General features: G+C 43.9%; 2 protein-coding genes across 3 annotated transcripts in view; one reads left to right on the plus strand and one right to left on the minus strand.

Annotated features, from left to right (window-relative positions):
- LOC129764788 (fasciclin-3-like) overlaps positions 1-19,196 on the plus strand; it is a 262,546-nt gene extending 243,350 nt beyond the window's left edge. The window contains exons 9-10 of the mRNA XM_055764271.1: positions 17,937-18,144; positions 18,469-19,196. Of these exons, the coding sequence (XP_055620246.1) occupies positions 17,937-18,144; positions 18,469-18,702 (442 nt within the window). The 3' untranslated portion in view covers positions 18,703-19,196. The remainder of the gene's footprint in view (positions 1-17,936; positions 18,145-18,468) is intronic.
- The window catches only part of LOC129764786 (uncharacterized), a 1,146,248-nt gene that overhangs the window by 630,953 nt on the left and 495,022 nt on the right, over positions 1-20,273 (minus strand). The window lies entirely within an intron of this gene.

The following is a 20,273-nucleotide window of genomic DNA, read 5'->3' on the forward strand; positions in this document are numbered from 1 at the left end:
ACGAAGGTCCAGTAATGAAAGTAGCCGAGGAGAATCAACTTCCCCATTGAACAGCTTTGATACGAAAATTGCCTGTTGTATTCTGCGTCTTCTCTCAAGAGTGTCCAGGCTTAAAAGTCTGCATCGATCCGGGTAAGCAGGAAGATTCAATGGATCGCGCCAAGGTAGATGACGCAAGGCCAACCGGATGAATCTTCGCTGTACACGCTCAATCCTCAAATTCCAGAAAATCACATTTGGAGTCCAAACAACGGCTAAGCGCAATATAAGGACTTCAAGCAGTATGGGTCAGTGAAATCCTTCGCAATCTTCGAAATAAATCCGAGCTGTCGGTTTGCCTTAGCAATGATTGAGGTGTAATGAGCGTTGAAGTTCAATTTCTGATCCAGCACTACTCCGAGGTCAGTAACTTTTTCAACTCTTTCAAGCAAAGCACCGTCGATGCAGTAATCAAACTGTAACGGACTTTTGGAACGATGGAACGTCATGACGGAGCACTTCGGTATGCTGATAATCAGTTTGTTTAGATGGCACCAGTCAACAAACACATTCAGCAAATGTTGCAAGCGTTGGCAGTCTTCAGCTGAACGGATCATGCAGAATATTTTCAAATCATCAGCATGAATTAATTTGCAGTTCAACCCTAATTTCGCAGCAATGTCATTAAAAAATAATATGAACAACAAAGGGCCTAAGTTGCTTCCTTGAGGGACTCCAGAAGAATTGCAGAAGCACGAGGAAACGCAGCCATGAATTTTAACGCGCAGTTTTCTTTCCGTCAGGTATGATCTCATCCACGACACGAGTTTTGCAGATGATCCGAGACGTGATAGTTTAGCCAATAGTATGTTGTGGTCGATCCTATCGAAAGCCGCCTTCAGATCGGTATAGATGACATCGACTTGAGCCTTGCCCTCCATAGCAGTAATGCAGGTGTTGGTGAAGTTCAACAGATTCGTGGTGACCGACCTGCCGGGCATGAAGCCGTGCTGATCGGTAGAGATGTAACGCTTGGATTGAGTAAGAATAACTTCACTGACGATGATCTCAAATAGCTTGGACGCAGCCGACAAACTTGTTATTCCACGATAGTTCCTGACGTTTCGTTTATCACCGTTTTTGAAGACAGGAAACATGAAAGACTCCTTCCAAATTTCAGGAAATACTCCATAATTGAGTGATCGGGTAAAGATGACAGAAAGTGGCTCGGCTAGATCAGCAGCGCAGCGGCAGAACAATACCGATGGTATGCCGTCAGGACCCGGCGAAAGCGAACTTTTCAATTTGCAGTGGAGATCACCATGGTAGGAGTGACCACGAACGTCGTCAAACTTATGACGTCCGAAGGAACACCTATGGAGGCAAACTTAACTTGAGCTTCACTGGCTGGTATATGGTCAAACACGGATGTAAAGAACTTGGCGAAAAGCTCACAGCATTCAGTATGAGTATTCGCTTCGACGTCGTTATAGAGCACGTTGCTTGGGAGAGTTGAGTTTTTCCTCTTACTGTTGACGAATTTCCAAAAGTTTCTCGGATTTTGTCGCAGATTGGTTTGCATTCTCAAGACGTGGATGCTCCGTCAGTGAAAAAGATCACAAGCGCGTAGTTAAGCAGTTTAGACGTGATCCGAGAAGTTCGGTCCGGGATGTCGCCAATAAGCTGAATTTGTCGAGTTCATTCGTCGAGCGGACCAAGCAGCGGGAGGGCCTGCGTACATACAAGGTTCAGAAGGCTCCTAACCGCGACGAAAGGCAAAACATGGTGGGGAAGACGCGAGCCCGGAAGCTGTACACCGAAATGCTGACGAAGCCGCATTGCCTGGTAATGGATGACGAAACCTACGTCAAAGCGGACTTTCGTCAGCTACCGGGCCTGTTGTTCTTCTCCGCAGAGGACAAATTCAGCGTTCCGGAGGAGATTCGCAAGCAGAAACTATCCAAGTTTGCCAAAAAGTACATGGTGTGGCAAGCGATCTGCTCTTGCGGAAAGCGGAGCGCCCCCTTCGTGATGACCGGCACGGTAAACGGGCAGGTTTACCTTAAGGAGTGCCTACAGAAGCGCTTACTACCACTATTGAAGCAGCACGAAGGTCCGACCATCTTCTGGCCGGATCTCGCTTCGTGCCACTATTCAAAGGACGTGTTGGAGTGGTACGAAGCCAACGGGGTCACCTTCGTGCCAAAGGAAATGAACCCGCCCAACGCGCAGGAGCTTCGCCCAATAGAGAAATATTGGGCGATTATGAAGCAGGCCCCCCGGAAGAACCCAAAAGCTGTCAAATCGGAGGCGGACTTCAAGAGAAAATGGATTTCTGTTCAAAAAAAACTACAACTTGACGTTGTACAGAACCTTATGGACTGGGTAAAGAGGAAAGTGCGAGCATACGGGCTTGGGCTCGAAGTATGAATAAAAAGAAAATGCCAAAAGTAGTTTAATAGTTTTTATTTTACTGTTTAAAATTTTCAAAAGGATCGGTCTACTGGGCGAATTTCTACAGCGTTTTTTCCGTGATGCAATTTGATGAGACACACCCTTTATAATACAGGGTGACATACAGTAGTTATGTCGTATCCAACACAGTAGCCACTTTTGTATTACGGTATTTCGATGTCAGAATTGTCATAGTCGACGTGGAAGGTCCTGTTATATCGATTACCGGTTTTCCCGGTCTTCCTAACGGAATCGTACCGGTAAGGTTCAAAGGCTTATCGGTTTTGCTTGCAGTTCCTGACGTGGCAGCAGCAAGTTTCGGGCAATTTGATTTTTCATGACCCTCGTTCTTGCAGTAGAAGCATTTGTTCTTCAATCCTTCGTAAAAGATGCGCGCTCTAAAGTGTCCGATGTACAAATGTGCTGGTATCTCTTTCGTTATCTCCATTTGTACTCCACGTACACCAGTGAATATATTCACATTGAGCTTGTTTGGAAAACGTTCCCTAACATGCTGACGTATGGTTCCGCATTGTCCAAGAACGTATTGAGTTTCACGGCCTTCTATTTCCGGCGGTAAGTTGAAGATACGGATGTATCGGAAAATGCGACAAGCTTGATCAACTTGCACGTTGGTTTGTGATCCATCCTCGTAATTAAACGTGTACAGTTCTTCAGAGTCCGCGATGAATGTGGAGAATATCGGTTCGTTGGCGAGCTTGACATAAAACTGTCCGCCATTTTCTTCTTTATAAATTGAATGAATGTCCGCTGCTGTTAGTTTGAGATTTCCGATTGTGAATTTAAGCACTTCCAGATGAGACGGCACTTTACTGCTGGGACCGAAAACTAATTTCGCTGTGTTTTTTTCTTATACTTTTTCTTATACAGAACATTCTATTTAGATGAAGTCATAGTGCCATATGATAGTTAAAAGGTTTGCTATCTGTTTTCAGAATAATAGTTTTTATTTCTGTAAGAATCGAGAAGTATGTGCGAATGTATGAAAATTGACTCAAACTCATAATCGTACTCTGGTTGAAATTTCAACTCGATTCATAAAGCGTTAATCAATTTCAGGATTCCATCATTAGTATGGTATCCCTTGTTCATTGCAACTATCTTTAGCTGTCTTTTGTCGTTATCTACGAGTTTTTTGGTGCATTCGGAAGGAATATTCATCCATTTTTTGATCGAGTGGTTTTAAAAATCGTTATTTTTAGAAATTTGATGATTTCTAAATTTCCTACACAGATGACTTTCATATTTTTTAACTGGGATTGGTGCTGGGAGATTGGGAACAAGTATCAATAACTTTTGAGCAATTATAATGTAACCATGTGCGAACTATATGTGACATGTGCTTAGGGTCATCGTCTTGGTAAAACTTGAATCCTCGATTCAATCTCATTTTGTGTACACTATGCTTCATGTTTTTCTTTGGTGTGTACAGTTAAACATTCTGACCCAATACACCATCGATGGAAACCAAATTACCCCCTACATGCACCCTCATACCATCCCTCCACCACCAACATGTTTATACGTTGCTTTCAGATTTTTATGCTCAATTCATTGTTCGGCTTCCTCGATACGAAACGACAATCATCAGAGTCAAAAATATTAAATTTCGACTCACATACGGGAATAACATCTTCCTAGTAAGACATGGGTGTGTTTCATGCTGTTTCAAAAAAATGGAAATTGGAGTTACTGATTTATTTTACCGTTGAACGGTTTTTCCGTCTGTGCTCGGACATTCAAGATGTTCTTCCTCGGCACATTACAAACTTTTTTTTTGTTCAATTTGATTTTCATCGATGGTGTATTGGATCAGAATGTTTACTTGAACATCCTAAAGAAAAACATGTAGCAAAGTGTGAACAAAATGAGATTGAATCGAGGATTCAAGTTTTTCCAAGACAATGACCCTAAGTATAAGTCACATATAGTTCACACATGGTTACATTATAATTGCTCAAAAGTTATTGATACTTCTCCCCAATCTCCCACCATCAATCCCAGTTAAATAATATGGAAGTTATCTGTGTAGGATATTTAGAAACCATCAAATTTTCAAAAACAACGATTATAAAATCCACTTGATCAAAAAATGGATGACTATTCCTTCAGAATACACCAAAAAACTCGTAGATAACGGCTAAAGACAGCTAAAGATAGTTGCAATGAACAAGGGATACCATACTAATGATGGAATCCTGAAAATGATTAACGCTTTATGAATCGAGTTGAAATTTCAACCAGAGTACGATTATGAGTTTGAGTCAATTTCCATACATTCGCACATACTTCTCAATTCTTAGAAAAATAAAAACCATTACTCTGAAAACAGATAGCAAACCTTTTAACCCTCACATGACACTATGACTTCATCTAGATAGAATGTTCCGAAACCTTGTTTTCGACTTTCAAAAGAAGGGAAAAGAGATTTGCACGGTGGAGTACGATTACGAGTTTGTATCACTGTATATGCTAGAGCCAATATGAGCGAGCGAAACAGGAGACACATTTAAATGAAAGCATATGAAAGCTTTTCGTACAGTTTGCCAAATACACGGACCAGACAGAGAAAGATATAATCTCGTACATGTTCTCCTTTATCCACTTTCCAACTTCATTTTATGATGAGATGTAATATTATCACGCTTCTATATAACAGCGCTGGCAGCTATATGGATATCGTGGTCGTATGAAATAGCTTTGCATTCCAGCCGGCCTTGGTTCGATCCCCATTGACGTCGTATGGACTTTTTTTTGGCATATCCCAAATGAAATGAGAAAAGAAAACAGAAAGAGATGTCTGCTGCCATACATACAAACCTCCCAGCACACAAAATGGCATCATTTCTGCCAAAGATGAAATGTTTTCAGCCAACGCTAGTTTGGGATCCAGGGTGAGATAAGTCTCGTCGTCCATCACCACCGCCATGTCGCGATTAGCCGGGAAAATCAACTTGACCATCTTATTCAGCCGCTGCCGCTGCGTCATTGCCTGCAGCTCCGAGACCAGTGGACAGGACTTCCGCTTCCTGACATGTATGTCCATTAGGGTGCCAATTAATGTATGGGAAAAAAATCGACCCTAAAATTTCAAAAGAGTTACCCTATACAAAATGTTCACCACCTCGAGGAAACACCCTATGCAAAATTTCAGCTCAATCGAACTTAAGGTAGAGTGGCGCAAAGCGGTCAAAGTTTGAGTTTTTTTTTTTGAAAATCGAAAAATCACCTAATTCCCTCCTTGGGAAATCGAAAACATTTTTTTGATGTCAAATGTCTGAAAATTGCATGAAACGTCGAGTTCTAGTGTCATCTCGAAAAATAAAATTTGTCAAAAATCGGCAATCTGACAAGTTTTTTTCGAAGTTCGGAACGAAAAGTATGGTTTTGGGTGCCAATAAAAATAGTTATCTCGATTTTTCATTCGGAACTTGCTACGAAATGTTGGTTTGCACGATAATATACCCTATGCAAAATATTAGCTCATTCTGAATTCATTTACTGGTGTTACAAACGTTAAATTTGAGTTTGTTTTGATAAATTTCCGAAAATCGAGGTTTTCAAAAAACAAAATATGCCAAATGTTAAGACGAGCATCGTTGAGTGGCATTTTTTGCGACTTCCCGTTGCAAGGAACCACGTGATACCGTTGATGTCTTATTAGAAAGAATGATGAAATACGCAACATTAGCTAGAAGACATGAACACACAATCACAAATGCAAAAACTATTTTTATTATTTGGTTTACAAGAAAATTGTGAACTGTATAGCCAAATTGTCATTCTATTATGTATCAGATGAAAGACGCGAACTGAGAGTAATGAAGCAATAGAACCCAACAGACAAAAATCATTATAGATACACAAAAAACCATTATTGTTCCTATTTCAGATAACAATATAGAAGCAAAATTGTTTTCGAATGATGGAGAACTAAGTGTCGATAGCCTCAAATTTACATTAAAAACGTACTTCAATATGAACTAGATGCAAAAATGTGAATACAAGAAATTTTGTTTGGGTCTACACTTTGTAACGAAAACGGTGCTTCCAAACGTCTTACTGTTAAATGAAGAATTGTATAAACAGTATCTCTATGTATCCTCTATGTATCTCAGTGATCTTTCAAAAAGTTGAGAATTTAAAATTCACTGAAAATCGACCAAAAAATGTTTTTAACATTGTCTAACATCATATTCTACTTCTCCCGGGGCCAGGTAGTTTGCGTCACATATTATCATGGTTCGGGTTCGGTTCCCGTTCCGGCCGTAATACAGTAATCGTTCGCTAACTGGTCCTGGTTTAACTAGTCTGCATTTTAATTGGGCGAACGTTAACTGGTCCTTGGACCAGTTAAAAAGCAGAATTTTGTAAGCAATCGACGCCATTTTCAAATGTAATATTTGCTGTGTGACAAAAACATTGATTAAATTACAGAAAAATAATTTCCTCAAATTATATTTCATATCTGTTGTAACACTCGATGCGAAACTTCCATTGGAATCCTTTTTTTATCCAATTTCATGATTAACGCGAATCAAACAATTCATTAAAGTTCCCCTCGATTTTATTTGACGTTTAACATGCCGGACCAGTTAAAACAAAAATGTCGATAACTGGTCTTCCCTTTTCGCCCAGTTAGTGAATGTTTACTGTACTCTTTTACTATATTTTTTTTTTGGTAAGATAGTAAAAAACTATTTTACAAAAAAGCGCTGCGAATAACCATATCTGGAAGCACATCATGCGATATATCGAATCACTTTGTTTGTCAAAACTAGCTAATTTGTGACCATTTCATGGGTTTTTGGCCACATTAGGGCAATGCGAATGGTCTCTGGATAACCTGCGGATCAGTTTTTAGATTAACGATTTCAACTATTTTTTACTCATTTTTGTACATAACACATGAAAAACATGAACTGATCAATTTCGCCCCGAAGTTACGTTTTGACATTTTCCGTTAAAAATTTTCCAAATGACCGCTTTTTTAACTCAACTTTCCACAACGTTTTGTGGCCTTGGCTCCAGTACTGGTTTTATAAAAAATTGAGTTTAAATTTAACAAAAATAATTGGAAATAATTACATTTTCCTGAAAATCGTAATCAATTTGCCCCCGGTTTACGGTACTAATGAAAATGACGCTAGCTAATACCTACTTCGAGACGGCTTAAGTTCCACTGGGAACCGTAACGCCATTCAAGAGATCATAAAAAATCATTATATTTTAATCAGACATTAGCCTTTCGAGCTATGATTATTCCAATAAAAGATCAATGATAGTGAATACGTTCTCCTGAAATAATAGTCACGGTCAAAAATTCTCATATGATGAAGACAAATTGTAGTTTCGGGTAATCGTCATCGTATCTACAATATGTTCAACAATGAACTGATTATTTTTCGGATACTTTGGTCGCTCCTTCTGGTTTTGCTTATTTTTGACGTAGAACTACGTCTTTCAGGAAGGGTGCCAAATCAGAAAACATGTCACGTTTTTATGAAATAAAGTTAACGTTAATAACTATTTTCACTGTGAACGAATTCTCATGATTTGTATACCAATCGAATCGGAAATTCTCTAAGAGTTGTTTGATATGCTATACATTACAATTCGCTAATCTCTAAACGGTTTAAATTCATGAAAACTGGAAGAAATTCCTTTTTTCCCATACATTTGTTCTGCCGATTTGTGTTCTGCCCTACCCGTATTTCGAATGCTTATAAATCGAACATTTCTTATCAGATCGGAAAGATGTTTGCATTAATTGATAGGAAATATTTCTACGCGTTTATCACAGTTAATAAAATATTATTTTACATGAGATGAACAATTGAATAACTGTAAAATGTCAAGCGTTATCTGAACGCCCTAACCGCCAAGTTTTGATTGGCCCGATTTACGGTTTCCCCAACACAGACTTCAAAATCAATATGCCTGGGGGAATCCGCTTTGTCAAAACATGCAAGTCGAGGGTATTTTTTAAACGGTTTTTTTAGCTTGCCCTGTAATCTGTTTGTATGTTTGTATGTTTGTAACTTTGTAACGTGTTTGTCTGTAGCGCTGAAAGGGGGTACATTAATAGAAATTGTACCCCCTTTCTGTTGACCGATTGATCTGAAATTTGGAACACACCTTTATCTCTGTAGTCATTATAAAACTGCGTATTTTATGATCTTGAAAATCCAAGATGGCTGCCACTATAAAATAGCGAACTATATATTTTCTCAAAACCTCATTAATGTGGGTATCAAATGAAAGGGTTTGACTAGTAGAATACGGTTATTCATGAAAAAACCCATTAATATGGGTATCAAATAAAAGGGCTTGAATAGTAAATCACAGCAGATCATGAAAAATCCAAACCCAAGATGGCCGCAATCACAAAATAGCAAATTACTTTATTAAACGGTTTTATTTAGCTTGAACTGTTTGTATGTTTTTTTTTTTTTTTTTTTTTTTTTTTTTTTTTAAGAGGTGAGGAACGCTCTACCAGCCTTACCTGGGAAGGGTTAACCCAGACGTCGAGTGGGGATCGCACCCACAAAAACCAAGCCCTCTACTCGTTGCCTTATTCCCCCTGGGACCACATCTAGGCGACTACTTCAGGGGGCGGCTGTGCTCATGCACTTCTCGAGTTTTCAACGCTAACTAGCGTTGTCCTTCCCTTTTTCTCAATATTTTGTTCTTTCCATTCGTTATTAATTCCACTGCGCTGATGTCCTCTTCGCAGGCATTTTGAATTTACCCGTCGAGACGTGAACCGATTAGGAATTGCCCTCCTACTTGACGCGCAACCCGTCACAGCCACCCTCGCGGGGTTTCTCACCTGTCGAGACGTGAACCGATTAGGAAGCGCCCTCCAACTTGACGCGCGCCCCGTCACAGTCACCCTCGCAGGATTTCTCTTCCCAACGGAGCGCCGATTAGGCAGTGCCCTCCAACCTGACGCGCACTCCGTCACAGCTACTCTCGTGGGGTATTCACCATTTTGATCGTGGCTTCATCCTTGATGCTCGTTCCTTCGAAATGTTCGCGGTGTTCCTCCATCCAGGCCACGATCAGGCGTTGTCAGGTAGGCCTTTTGCTGTTCTCCGCGGCAGTATCCGTTTACCTGTCGAGACGTGCACCGATTAGGAAGCGCCCTCCAACTTGACGCGCGCCCCGTCACAGTCACCCTCGCAGGATTTCTCTTCCCAGCGGAGAGCCGATTAGGTGGTGCCCTCCAACACAACGCGCACCCCGTCACAGCTACTCTCGTGAGGTACCATCTCTTGCAACAGCCGTCGCCGTTGTTCACCTTTCACCGTCGGACGTTGTCAGCACTTTGGTCAGCCCTCCACCTTCGCTGCAGCTCCGACATGATTTGTGTGATTGCACTGCTCACGGCATTCCAGATCATCTCGTCGCGACACATCTCCTCCACAATATTCTCGACATGAAGTGCAGGCAGCCCCTCGCGCCTTTCGGTGAACCTGGGACAGACAAAAACGACGTGCTCCGGTGTTTCCTCCATATCTCCACACTCCGGACAGAGGGGTGAAACTGCGTGCCCGAACCGGTGTAGATATTGCCTGAAACAGCCATGCCCAGACAGAAACTGCGTCAAGTAAAAGTTAACTTCACCGTGTTTCCTGTTCAACCAGGTCGAAAGTACCGGTATCAGCCTGTACGTCCATCTACCATTTTCTGCCGTATCCCATTCATACTGCCATTTGTCCAACGACTCCGCTCTCATCAATTTCCGGATACCTCTGCTTTCCCGTCGCTTGTAGCACTCGCTATCTTCCGCCAGAGTGATGCAGATGGGAATCATTCCGGCGATTACACACACAGCTTCTGTCGAAATGGTCCTATAAGCACTTACGACTCGCATGGCCATGAGTCGGAATGTGCTGTTCAGCTTCCTCCGATTTCGGTGGGTTTCCAGAGCCGCCAACCAGGCAGGGCCACCATACCTCAGTATCGACGAAGATACACTTGCCAAGAGACGCCTCTTGCTGCTGCTTGGGCCAAAGCTATTTGGCATGATCCTCGCCACCACGTTGATGGCCTTTGACGCCTTCCCACATGCATAGTCGACGTGCTGGTTGAAGTTCAGCCGGTCGTCGATCATGACTCCGAGGTACTTCACCGCCCGCTTCGAAACGATGGTATGTCCTCCGACCGATACCTCTGCCCGCAGCACTGCCTTACAATTGCTCACTAACAGCACCTCGGTTTTGTGATGTGCCATCTGGAGCTTTACGCTGTCCATCCAACTACCGATCATGTCTACAGCCTCAGTCGCCAACATTTCCACCTCCTGAAGCGTCTCGCCGATTACCGTTGTTACGATGTCGTCCGCGAAGCCCACGATCTCCACACCTCTGGGTAGCTTCAGCCTTAGAACACCGTCGTACATCGTGTTCCAAAGCGTAGGACCTAGGATGGAGCCTTGTGGAACTCCCGCCGAGATATTCTTCACTATCTGTCCCCTGTCTGTGTTGTATACCAGGATCCGATTCTGGAAATAACTCCTCAGTATCCTGTACAGGTAGCTAGGGACCTTCAATCTGTGTAGCGCCTCGGCGATGGCCTCCCAGCTGGCACTATTGAAGGCGTTCTTCACGTCAATCAAAATCACCGCGCAGTAACGGTCGCCTCTTCGTTTTTGTTTAAGCGAGACCTGAGCTTTTTCGATAACTGTCCGAATAGCGTCCACTGTCGACTTTCCTTTCCGGAACCCGAACTGCATTTTCGACAATCCGTGGTCATCCTCCGTGCATTTCACCAGTCTGTTGAGAATAACCCTTTCCAAGAGCTTTCCCAAAGTATCCAACAAACAAATAGGCCTATACGACGCTGGATCTCCAGGTGGCTTTCCTGGTTTCGGGAGCAGCACCAACTTTTGTATCTTCCATTCCGCAGGGAAGAGACCGTCATCCAGGCATTTCTGCAGCACCACCCTGAACATGTCGGGGAAAGCAAGGATCGCCGATTTCAGGGCCACATTGGGGATTCCGTCGGGGCCGGGTGCTTTTTTCAACTTTAGACCTTTTGCCACCGCGATGAGTTCTTCGTTGGTGACTTGTGCGTTCTCTGCTTCGTCCTCACCGTACAGTGTGGGTGGCCACGTCGGTGGGTCGTGCTGCGGAAAGAGTCCATTCACAATGACCTCGAGTTTTTCCGGACATAATTCCATGGGAGTCGTTGAACTACGGAATTTCGCCATCACGATTCGATATGCTTCACCCCAAGGATTTGCGTCGACGTCTCGACACAGCTCCCTATAGCAGTTCGATTTGCTCCTACGTATCTCTCGTTTCAAGGCGGCTCTGGTCGCTCGGAAAGACGCGCGGTGCTCCTCTCTCTCTACATCGGTTCGTGCCCTCTGGACTCTTCTTCTGGCTCGTAGACAGTTAGCGCGGAGGATGCTGAGTGTCTCGTTCCACCAGTAGGCTGGACGTCGTTCATTCGTCGGGTTCAGTCTTCTCGGCATCGCTGTATCGCATGCCCTCACCAATGTTCCTGTCAGCCCGTCGGCGCTCAGATTAAGAGTTCTGCTGTCTATGCGTAGTGCTTCGACGAAAAGCTCCTTGTCAAAAACCTTTGTCCTCCACTTCCGCTCAAAGGTTTTTGTATTCCGTACCGCTGCGGGATTCCGTTGGCCGACACTATACAGGATTGCCTGGTGATCGCTGTGTGTGTATCCCTCCGACACTCTCCACTTCGTATTAGCCGCCAGCGATGGACTGCAGAAAGTTACATCGATGATGGATTCGCGGCCGTCCCTTCGAAAGGTGCTGCTAGTGCCTTCGTTCAGAAGTGTGACGTCTAGTTTTGCGAAGGCTTCTAGTAGGCTGTACCCCCTGGCGTTGGTGCATCTGCTTCCCCACTCCTCAGCCCAGGCGTTGAAGTCTCCTCCGATGATGACTGGTTTGCGGCCGCTGACCTTATCCGTGAGTACGTCCAACATCTCGTGAAACTGCTCCGCTGACCATCTTGGGGGTGCATAGCAACTACACATGAAGATTCCGTTGATTTTGACGATCACGAAACCTTCCTGTGAGCTTTCCACCACTTCTTGGATGGGGTACCTTCCCATCACTAGTATTGCAGCCATCCCTGCTTTATCCACCACCCATTTTCCGTTATCGCGAGGAACTCGGTACGGTTCTGCGATCATTGCAACGTCGCATTTAGTTTCAGTTGTTGACTGCCACAACAATTGCTGTGCTATGTCGCAATGATTGAGGTTGAGCTGGGTAACCTCCATTACTGCGAACCCGCAATCGCCTTTTTGTACGCCGGACATTTGAAGCTACCTGTGACGTGGTCGTTTCCGTCCTCCTCCTTGCACAACATGCACCTCGGTTGCTTGGTGCAGTCTCTAGCAACGTGACCTTCCGTCCCGCACTTCCTGCACAATTTCGATCTGTCAGGACCACCGCAGTTTTTCGCCTGGTGACCGAAGCCCATGCATTGAAAGCATCTCTCCATTTGCTTGGCCATACGAGGGGGAGCTTTCATCGGGCACACGGACCACCCCACTTTTATTTTACCCTTCTCCACCAGTTTATTCGCAGCTTGTTTCGAGAGCCGTATCGAGGCCGTTTGTGTCCCACCGTATGCCTTTCTCAGCCGGATTGTCATTGGCACATCGCCAAGGTCACATTGTGACTGTAACGCAGTTCTCAATTCCTCAACAGTCGTGATCTCGTCCAGATACCGGCACTCGATGGTTGATTCCTGAGAGAGAGCTCTCACCTTCGCCTCCTCCCCTAGTGACTTCTCAATGAGTTGTTTGAAAGCGGAGCTCTTAACCGCTGGATCTTTTTTAAGCTCGAAGAGCATCTCGCCTTTCTGCGTGCGCCTAGTTTTCACGACGTTCTCGCCCAGTGTCTGCAACTCCGGATCGTCTCTCACTTTCCGAAGGATAGCTGCATACGATACTCCTGCTGACACTTCAACGATCAAAGCATCGCCCTTGATTCGCTCCACTCGAGGTCCGAGTTTCTTCTTTTCCTGCTCAACTTTTTTCTTCTTCTCCTTCTGTTTTTTGCGTTTTTCTGCCTGGTTATCGACAGTACGCCATTCACTGCTTTCACCTCCTTTCGCGTTACTCAGATCGTTCTTGGCCTTTTTCAGCTCTTCTTCTTCTCCTGGGGTGTCCCTCCTTCGCTTGTCCGATCGTGTGTTCAGAGGACCCTTCGGCGTCTCAAGTATCTCGACGGGTTTCTCATTCGCCTCGAGCAGAGCCTTTTCAGCACCCTCTGCTCTCATCTGCAGCTCCTTATGCTCGCGTTCAGCAACCATGACGACCGATCTGATGCTCGTCACCAGATGTTTTATTTTTAAGTGGACATTGTTTTTGTCCTTTACGAACTCGTAAAGTTCGTTGACCTTTTTCCTAACGTCCGTGATGCTGAGCCTCACAAGTTGCCCTTCTTGGGATGCGCTTGAGGTCAGCGTAAACAACTGGCTCTGTACGGAGCCAAGATCTCCTTGGAATGCTTGGGCGGCAAACACTTCTTGTGGTTTTGTGTTGCTTGTACTCGTTGTGGCTACTCGAGTGACAGGTGACCTCAGCATTCGTCCGCTTCTCGCGAACACATTCTCCTCTCCATCGTTTGTTGGTGTGTTATTGCAACTATTCATATTTTTCTGGGTCCCAACTTCGGGCCGCTATCTCCGCTCGTTGTACATAGTCGCTACCAGTGATCCCATGGTTATCTATGCAAGCAGTGAGGCCATGCAGGGGTTGACACGGTCCTTCATGGGGACCGTGTTCAGAGCCAGATCAGCGCAAGTCAGGAATGTGACATCTGACGCCTAGTACCTAGTGCCTGGGCCTAGACGAGCATCGAACGTACCCGAAGACTTGCCAAGTTATTACCGGGACGGGGGCAACCGCACTATTAGCCCAAACGCCATTTCAGGACGGTGTCACCCTTCCTTACTCAGGGAACAGGATAGTACGACTGTCAGCCTTTAGCGTCGTGTTGAAATCGTTTCCGTATCGTGTCCGTTTTCTATGTCGTAACCAGTATGTCGTAATCAGGATCTTACTGGCGTCAATCCTGATGTGCTTGGCACTCCTTTCGTGGCTCCTGTACACGGTATTTCCCCCGTGCAATCTCCAATAGGCTTTACCGCGCCCTTACTCGCGTTGTCACCCGATTAGTCGCCTCATACGACAGGGACAGGGACCAAGACCCGAAGTGCTATTCTAGGCCGGCAACTCCACGGCTGTGAACTGTTTGTATGTATGTTTGTATGTCCGTAGGGTTGTCCCAAATTAATAGAAATTTGATCAATAGGAACTGACCGAATTTATAAAATACCTTTATCTCTGCTGTCATTTTAAAACTGCTTATCTTGAAAAATCCAATTTGGCCGCCGATATCCAATACAAAATAGCTGATTTCAAATCATCTCAAAAAAAAAAGTTGATTGGGATATATGTATCAAACGAACGAACTTGACTTGGAGAACACTATGTATTTTCTGAAATCCGCTCAATATTGGTTTCAAATGAAATTGTTTGACTGATAGAATAGAGTAAAATGGTTTTATTGTAGAGAAATATTCTAATGAAACAGATAATGTACTGAATACTAGAAAATAAAATAAGAAAAAAAATTGAAGTTAAACGGTTCAATTGTGATTAAACATAATAATGCACTAAAAGCTAGAAAATAATTAGGTAAGTAGCAGTTAGCAGTTATCACACCTCTCCTTCATTAGTCTAGGACATTGATAAGACCAAAATAAAATCGTGGGGCACGTTGGATTTCCATTATCCACAATTAGCGACTTCGTCATATGTCCCACGATTTTATTTTAGTCTTATCAATGCCCTAGACTAATAAAGGAGAGGTGTGATAACTGCTAACTGCTACTTGCCTAATTATTTTCTAGCCTTTAGTACATTATTATGTTTAATTACAATTAAAGTGTTTAAACAGTTTTTTTTACTTATTTTATTTCCACTGAGCTGTGTTTCCACAACCCAAAACACAGCTCAAAATTAATGTGCCTGGGGGAATCCGCTTTGCAAATACGTGCAAGTCGGGGGTGTTTTTTTGGTGTTGAGTACTTTTGTAATCGCTTATCGTTGTGCAGACCGGAATATGTTTCCCTTAAACGTACTTTTAAACTGATAAGCCTGGGAAAGTCGTCATTTCAGATACTAGAGGTGAATGAACTTCCGCAGTTCGAAAACTACGTAAACGTGAGATGTGCAATATTTTCAGAGTGAAATATAAAATATAGACAACCGTTTGACATAGCTGTCAACCAAAGCGTAATATCGTTAGTTGAATGTCTGCCATTTTACAATATGGATCGTTTTAGCATCGCACAACGTGTTAATTTTGTTAAATTATACTATAAAAATGATGAAAAACCGGCAAATATTTTTCGAGCATTACGGACGGATTTTGGTCGTCATGGACGGCCTACAGAGCACACAATCGCTAATGTAGTGCGTAAATTCGAACAAACTGGATCCGTAGCGGATATTGTGAAACCTGTGCATCATCGTAATGTGCGTTCGGCCGAAATATTGCTGCTGTTGCTGCCAGTGTGGAGGATGACCCGAATGTTTCGATTTCACGGCGTGCTCAGCAATTGGGCTTGTCAAACACATCATTGTGGCGAATTTTGCATTTGGACTTGCACCTACATCCATGTATAGTCCAACTGGTACAAAAATTAGAGCGTGGTGACCATGGAATGCGTCGGGCATACGTCGATTGGGTGAACGAACAACAGCAGCAAAATGCTGAATTTTCGCATCAAATTTTCTTCAGCGATGAGGCACATTTCGAGCTCGGTGGCTATGTGAACACCCAAATTTTCCGTATATGGGGCTCAGAAAATCCACACGTGATTGTTGAGAGGCCATTGCATCCGCCAAAAGTCACTGTTTGGTGCGCATTATGGTCTGGTGGAGTCATCGGGCCGTATTTCTTTGAAAATGAGGATGGCGAGACGGTAACTGTGAATGGTGAGCGCTATGGCCGCATGTTAACCGAATTTTTTTTGGCACAAATTGAAGATATGGATACGGATGACATGTGGTTTCAGCAGGACGGCGCCACGTGCCACACAACACGACCGAACATGGCCATATTGCGAACGAAATTTGAGGGACGCATAATTTCGCGTTTTGGTGATGCCAATTGGCCGTCCAGATCATGCGATTTGAACCCGCTAGACTTTTTTTGTGGGGTTATGCGAAAGACCGTGTCTATGCCAACTCTCCGCAAACTCTTGAACATTTGAAAGACAACATTCGTGAAGTTATGACCGAGATACCGCCCCTTATGTGCCGAAAAGTCATCGAAAATTACCTGTTCCGGATCAAGGTGTGCGGGGAAGCCCTAGGTGGACATTTGAATGATGTTGTATTTCACACATAATGGCATAAACCAAACTTTAATTTGAACTAAAAGTTTCATCGAAATTCGAATTCTAAGTGTGTTTTATTTCAATTTACTTTCGGAATTTAAAGTTGGAAAACCCTGTACAATGATGGTTCGACAATTCTTCCGTTCACATATTTTGGTAGTCCTAGGCATCATATCAAACGTAAAAGGACGATCATCAAATTTATCATAATAACATAATCATAATCTATTACAAAAATGTTGATGCATTCTAAAATAATATTCGAAGTGGTAAACAAGTGGATTGCATAATATAATTGCGTAGTTCTACGTTGAAAATATGCGGTCGTGTCCGAGATACAACCCCTTACAATTTTTTTCAACAACTGTAATTAGCGAAAAATTGCTGATTTTCACCATCTCCTGCCGAACACTCGAGTATAATCGAGAGCCCTAGAGTTTTTGAAGTTATTTATTTAGTAAACTGTTTGTTCTAGTTTATTTTAAGACACTCTGACATAAAACGTTTAGTCCTCTTGGTCACTAAAAAATTCAGGCAACAGATCAGAGTTTAAAAATTATATTATTTTTTGTACTATCGATAAATGTAGGTTGGAGCCAGTTGTAGTAAAAGCTTTAATTTTTTTTCTATTTCACAAGAAAATACCACGGATAAACTCTACTACTGAACAAATGAAACGGAGAGAATCTCCTCTCATTCCGCCGAATGCGGGCTCCCCGGGCGTTTTTCCCGTAATTGGGCTCCGAAGAGCGCTCCAATTGGCGTCACATATTATCGTATCAACCGAGAGGGAACGAATTCGTACGACATCTTTCAATCAAACGTGCCACTGGGAGACAAACATCTCCTAATTGCTAACCTTTGGCGCGGCTCCTAATCTCGGCGGCATGCGATGAGGCACACGATGTGATTGCTGTTGATTATGATGACGACAATCCCCCCTGTATAATGTATATATCCCAAACACCCGGTTGCAGTTTTTTCTTCCCACCACCCGAACAGTGTATCCCTCAGTCTAACCTGGACCATTTTTCTTTTCATTTTCTTTTATTCGTATCCTCGTCCTCCCCCGGGGTGAACAGGAGTGACACCGAAAGCGCTGAAGTGATGCAGCCAATTACCAAGACCCAGCGGCTGAAGATTCTCTTCGGAAGGAAACGTGCGGCGGAACAACACGACGGCGGGGAAATTGTCGATAATGAGCTCGCACCGACTGCTGGTTCCAGTGGGACCCCGGAGGAGGAGGATCACGGTAGCGACTCCAGACGCCAGACAACAACTGCTTCCAAGGTTTGTGTTGTGTGTTTGTGGGGGGCCAATTACTTGGTTCTGCTTTTCTCGGTTATCATTTTGCTCCCGCTGTTTCGCTCCTCTTTGGGCTTTCTTCCGACCATTATGCCATTGTCAGCATAGAGCCGGAATAACGCAGAATGGAGCTGTAAGGGAAATCCCCGTCAGCTGCGACCCATGGGGGCGCAAATCAGATCGATTCATACAGGGAAAAAAATACAAAAATACACGATGAAAAGTAACGAAGCGGATTCAATTGTTTCGAATGAAACTGAGCAAAATTCTCGTGACAACAATCAATAACTCTGGCTTTTTTTCGCGTAGGATGAAGCCGCCATCGTTTACGCCGAGTTGGAGCTGAAGCCGGTCGAAAGCAGCTTTGTTGCGAAGCCTGAATCGACTGAATATGCGGAAATTTTGTACGTCCAGAACAACGAAGGTGGCAGTGGTCCGGCGGCAGCAGCGGTCGTCAGCGAAGATCCCAGTGAACGACCCCCGAAAACATCCTCAGCGTCGGCCGCCACAAAACCTGGGGCGGGCTCTGTCGAGAAGAAATAATCCGCCCACGCTTTCTCCTCTCAGCTAAAAGCAAAGTATCACTCTCTAAGTATACGTATATTGCAACATTATCAAATATCAGCAGTCCGTCCTCTCTGGAGTAGGAATATCGCACAAGAAAAAAAATAGCCGACGAAAAGACTCAAATTCGGTGGTAAGGTTTTATTTTCGTAAATGTGTATTTGTTTTTAGGAAGCTTAATGAGAATGATGAAAAGAAACGCCACAGAAAAAAACCTCCATTAAGAGGCATGTACACGAATTAAGTCAACAAAGTCTATGAATTTCGATTAGCCTAATAGCATTAAGTGTCCTCCGAGAAGTACTTCTAAGATTTCGTAATTGATTGTACTTAATTATCTATAGCCTTGTCAAAACAATTTTGCTTTCTGTGTCGCGAAACGCCTACCAGTGTTCTGTACGCTTTGTGCACTTGTGATTTAGGTATGAATCTTCATCAGATGAAAGAATCAAATAAAGGAAAATTGGAATTCACACCGCTCTCTGCGAAGAAAGGACACAGAAAAAGAAATCCTGCGGCAATTCTGTTAATTATCATTCGTGACATTGCCGTTTGTCGTAAACTACGAAATCAAGTTCCTTGTTGCGCAGACAACAGGAAGTTATACACCGCATAAGTCCGCGTTCGTAACCACCAAAGCGCAATTGGGAAAGCTCCTTCACGCCCGTGAGAAGAACAGTTTTTCCATTCGCAGTGCCAAACACGGTTCCGGAAGCTAAACAAGAGCCAACAGCTCGAGTCGTATATTCAAAAGCAATTTTACGCCAGACTGCCTTGTAAATATTTATGTATAATAATCTTGCCACGGTATGCGCGTGCAAAACTCGCCACTCGAGTGCCGCCCCCGCCGTCGCCATCGCGGTTTCTTCCCCGAGAGCAAAAGACGCTTGTAACTAATTTGAATGTACAAGCGTCGATGATGTTTTCCCACCTCCCGCCGGTGTTGTCGTGACGAATATTGTACGGAGACGAGACGAGACCCGCGACTCGCGTACGACCCGTAAATGGAAACCCACAAATGGCCCCACCCGTTTTGGCTGTTTGGGTGAAGGGTGCTAGTTTTTCGGAAGCATTGTCGATCATTGCTTGCCGTTCTGGAAGGCTCCAGGGGAGGGCACGCTTGTTCCGACTGGATTCACATGGTTGCTTGCCCCCGGCTAGGGCTCCACCATCACCCACCGCAACAGACCAGCCCAGACGCGTGTCCTCTGGCAAAACGATGGGTAGTTGCTGCGAGTTGCTGTGAGTAGAGCGAGTATGTTTGCTCATTCGAGCTACTGCTTTGGATGACGCTGCCAACGCCAACGCGACTGGAATTGACTGTGTGAATAATTTATGAGCTTTTTCTTACCCTGCGATTGTGTGTCTATTTTGGGTGCATGCACTTCATCCTCCATCCGGAGAGTCGCGATCGTCGTACGCACTCTGGGTCTGGGACAGTGTTGGCAGGGTTGCGTTTCAATATGATGAGATTTGTGTTAAAATGGATCATTCTTTCCGTGACATTCAGAAGGCACACGATAAAAATGTTTTTTGGATGTGTGATGGTT

This window comes from Toxorhynchites rutilus, chromosome 2 (genome assembly GCF_029784135.1).
Source record: "Toxorhynchites rutilus septentrionalis strain SRP chromosome 2, ASM2978413v1, whole genome shotgun sequence".
NCBI classification, from domain to species: Eukaryota; Metazoa; Arthropoda; class Insecta; order Diptera; family Culicidae; genus Toxorhynchites; species Toxorhynchites rutilus.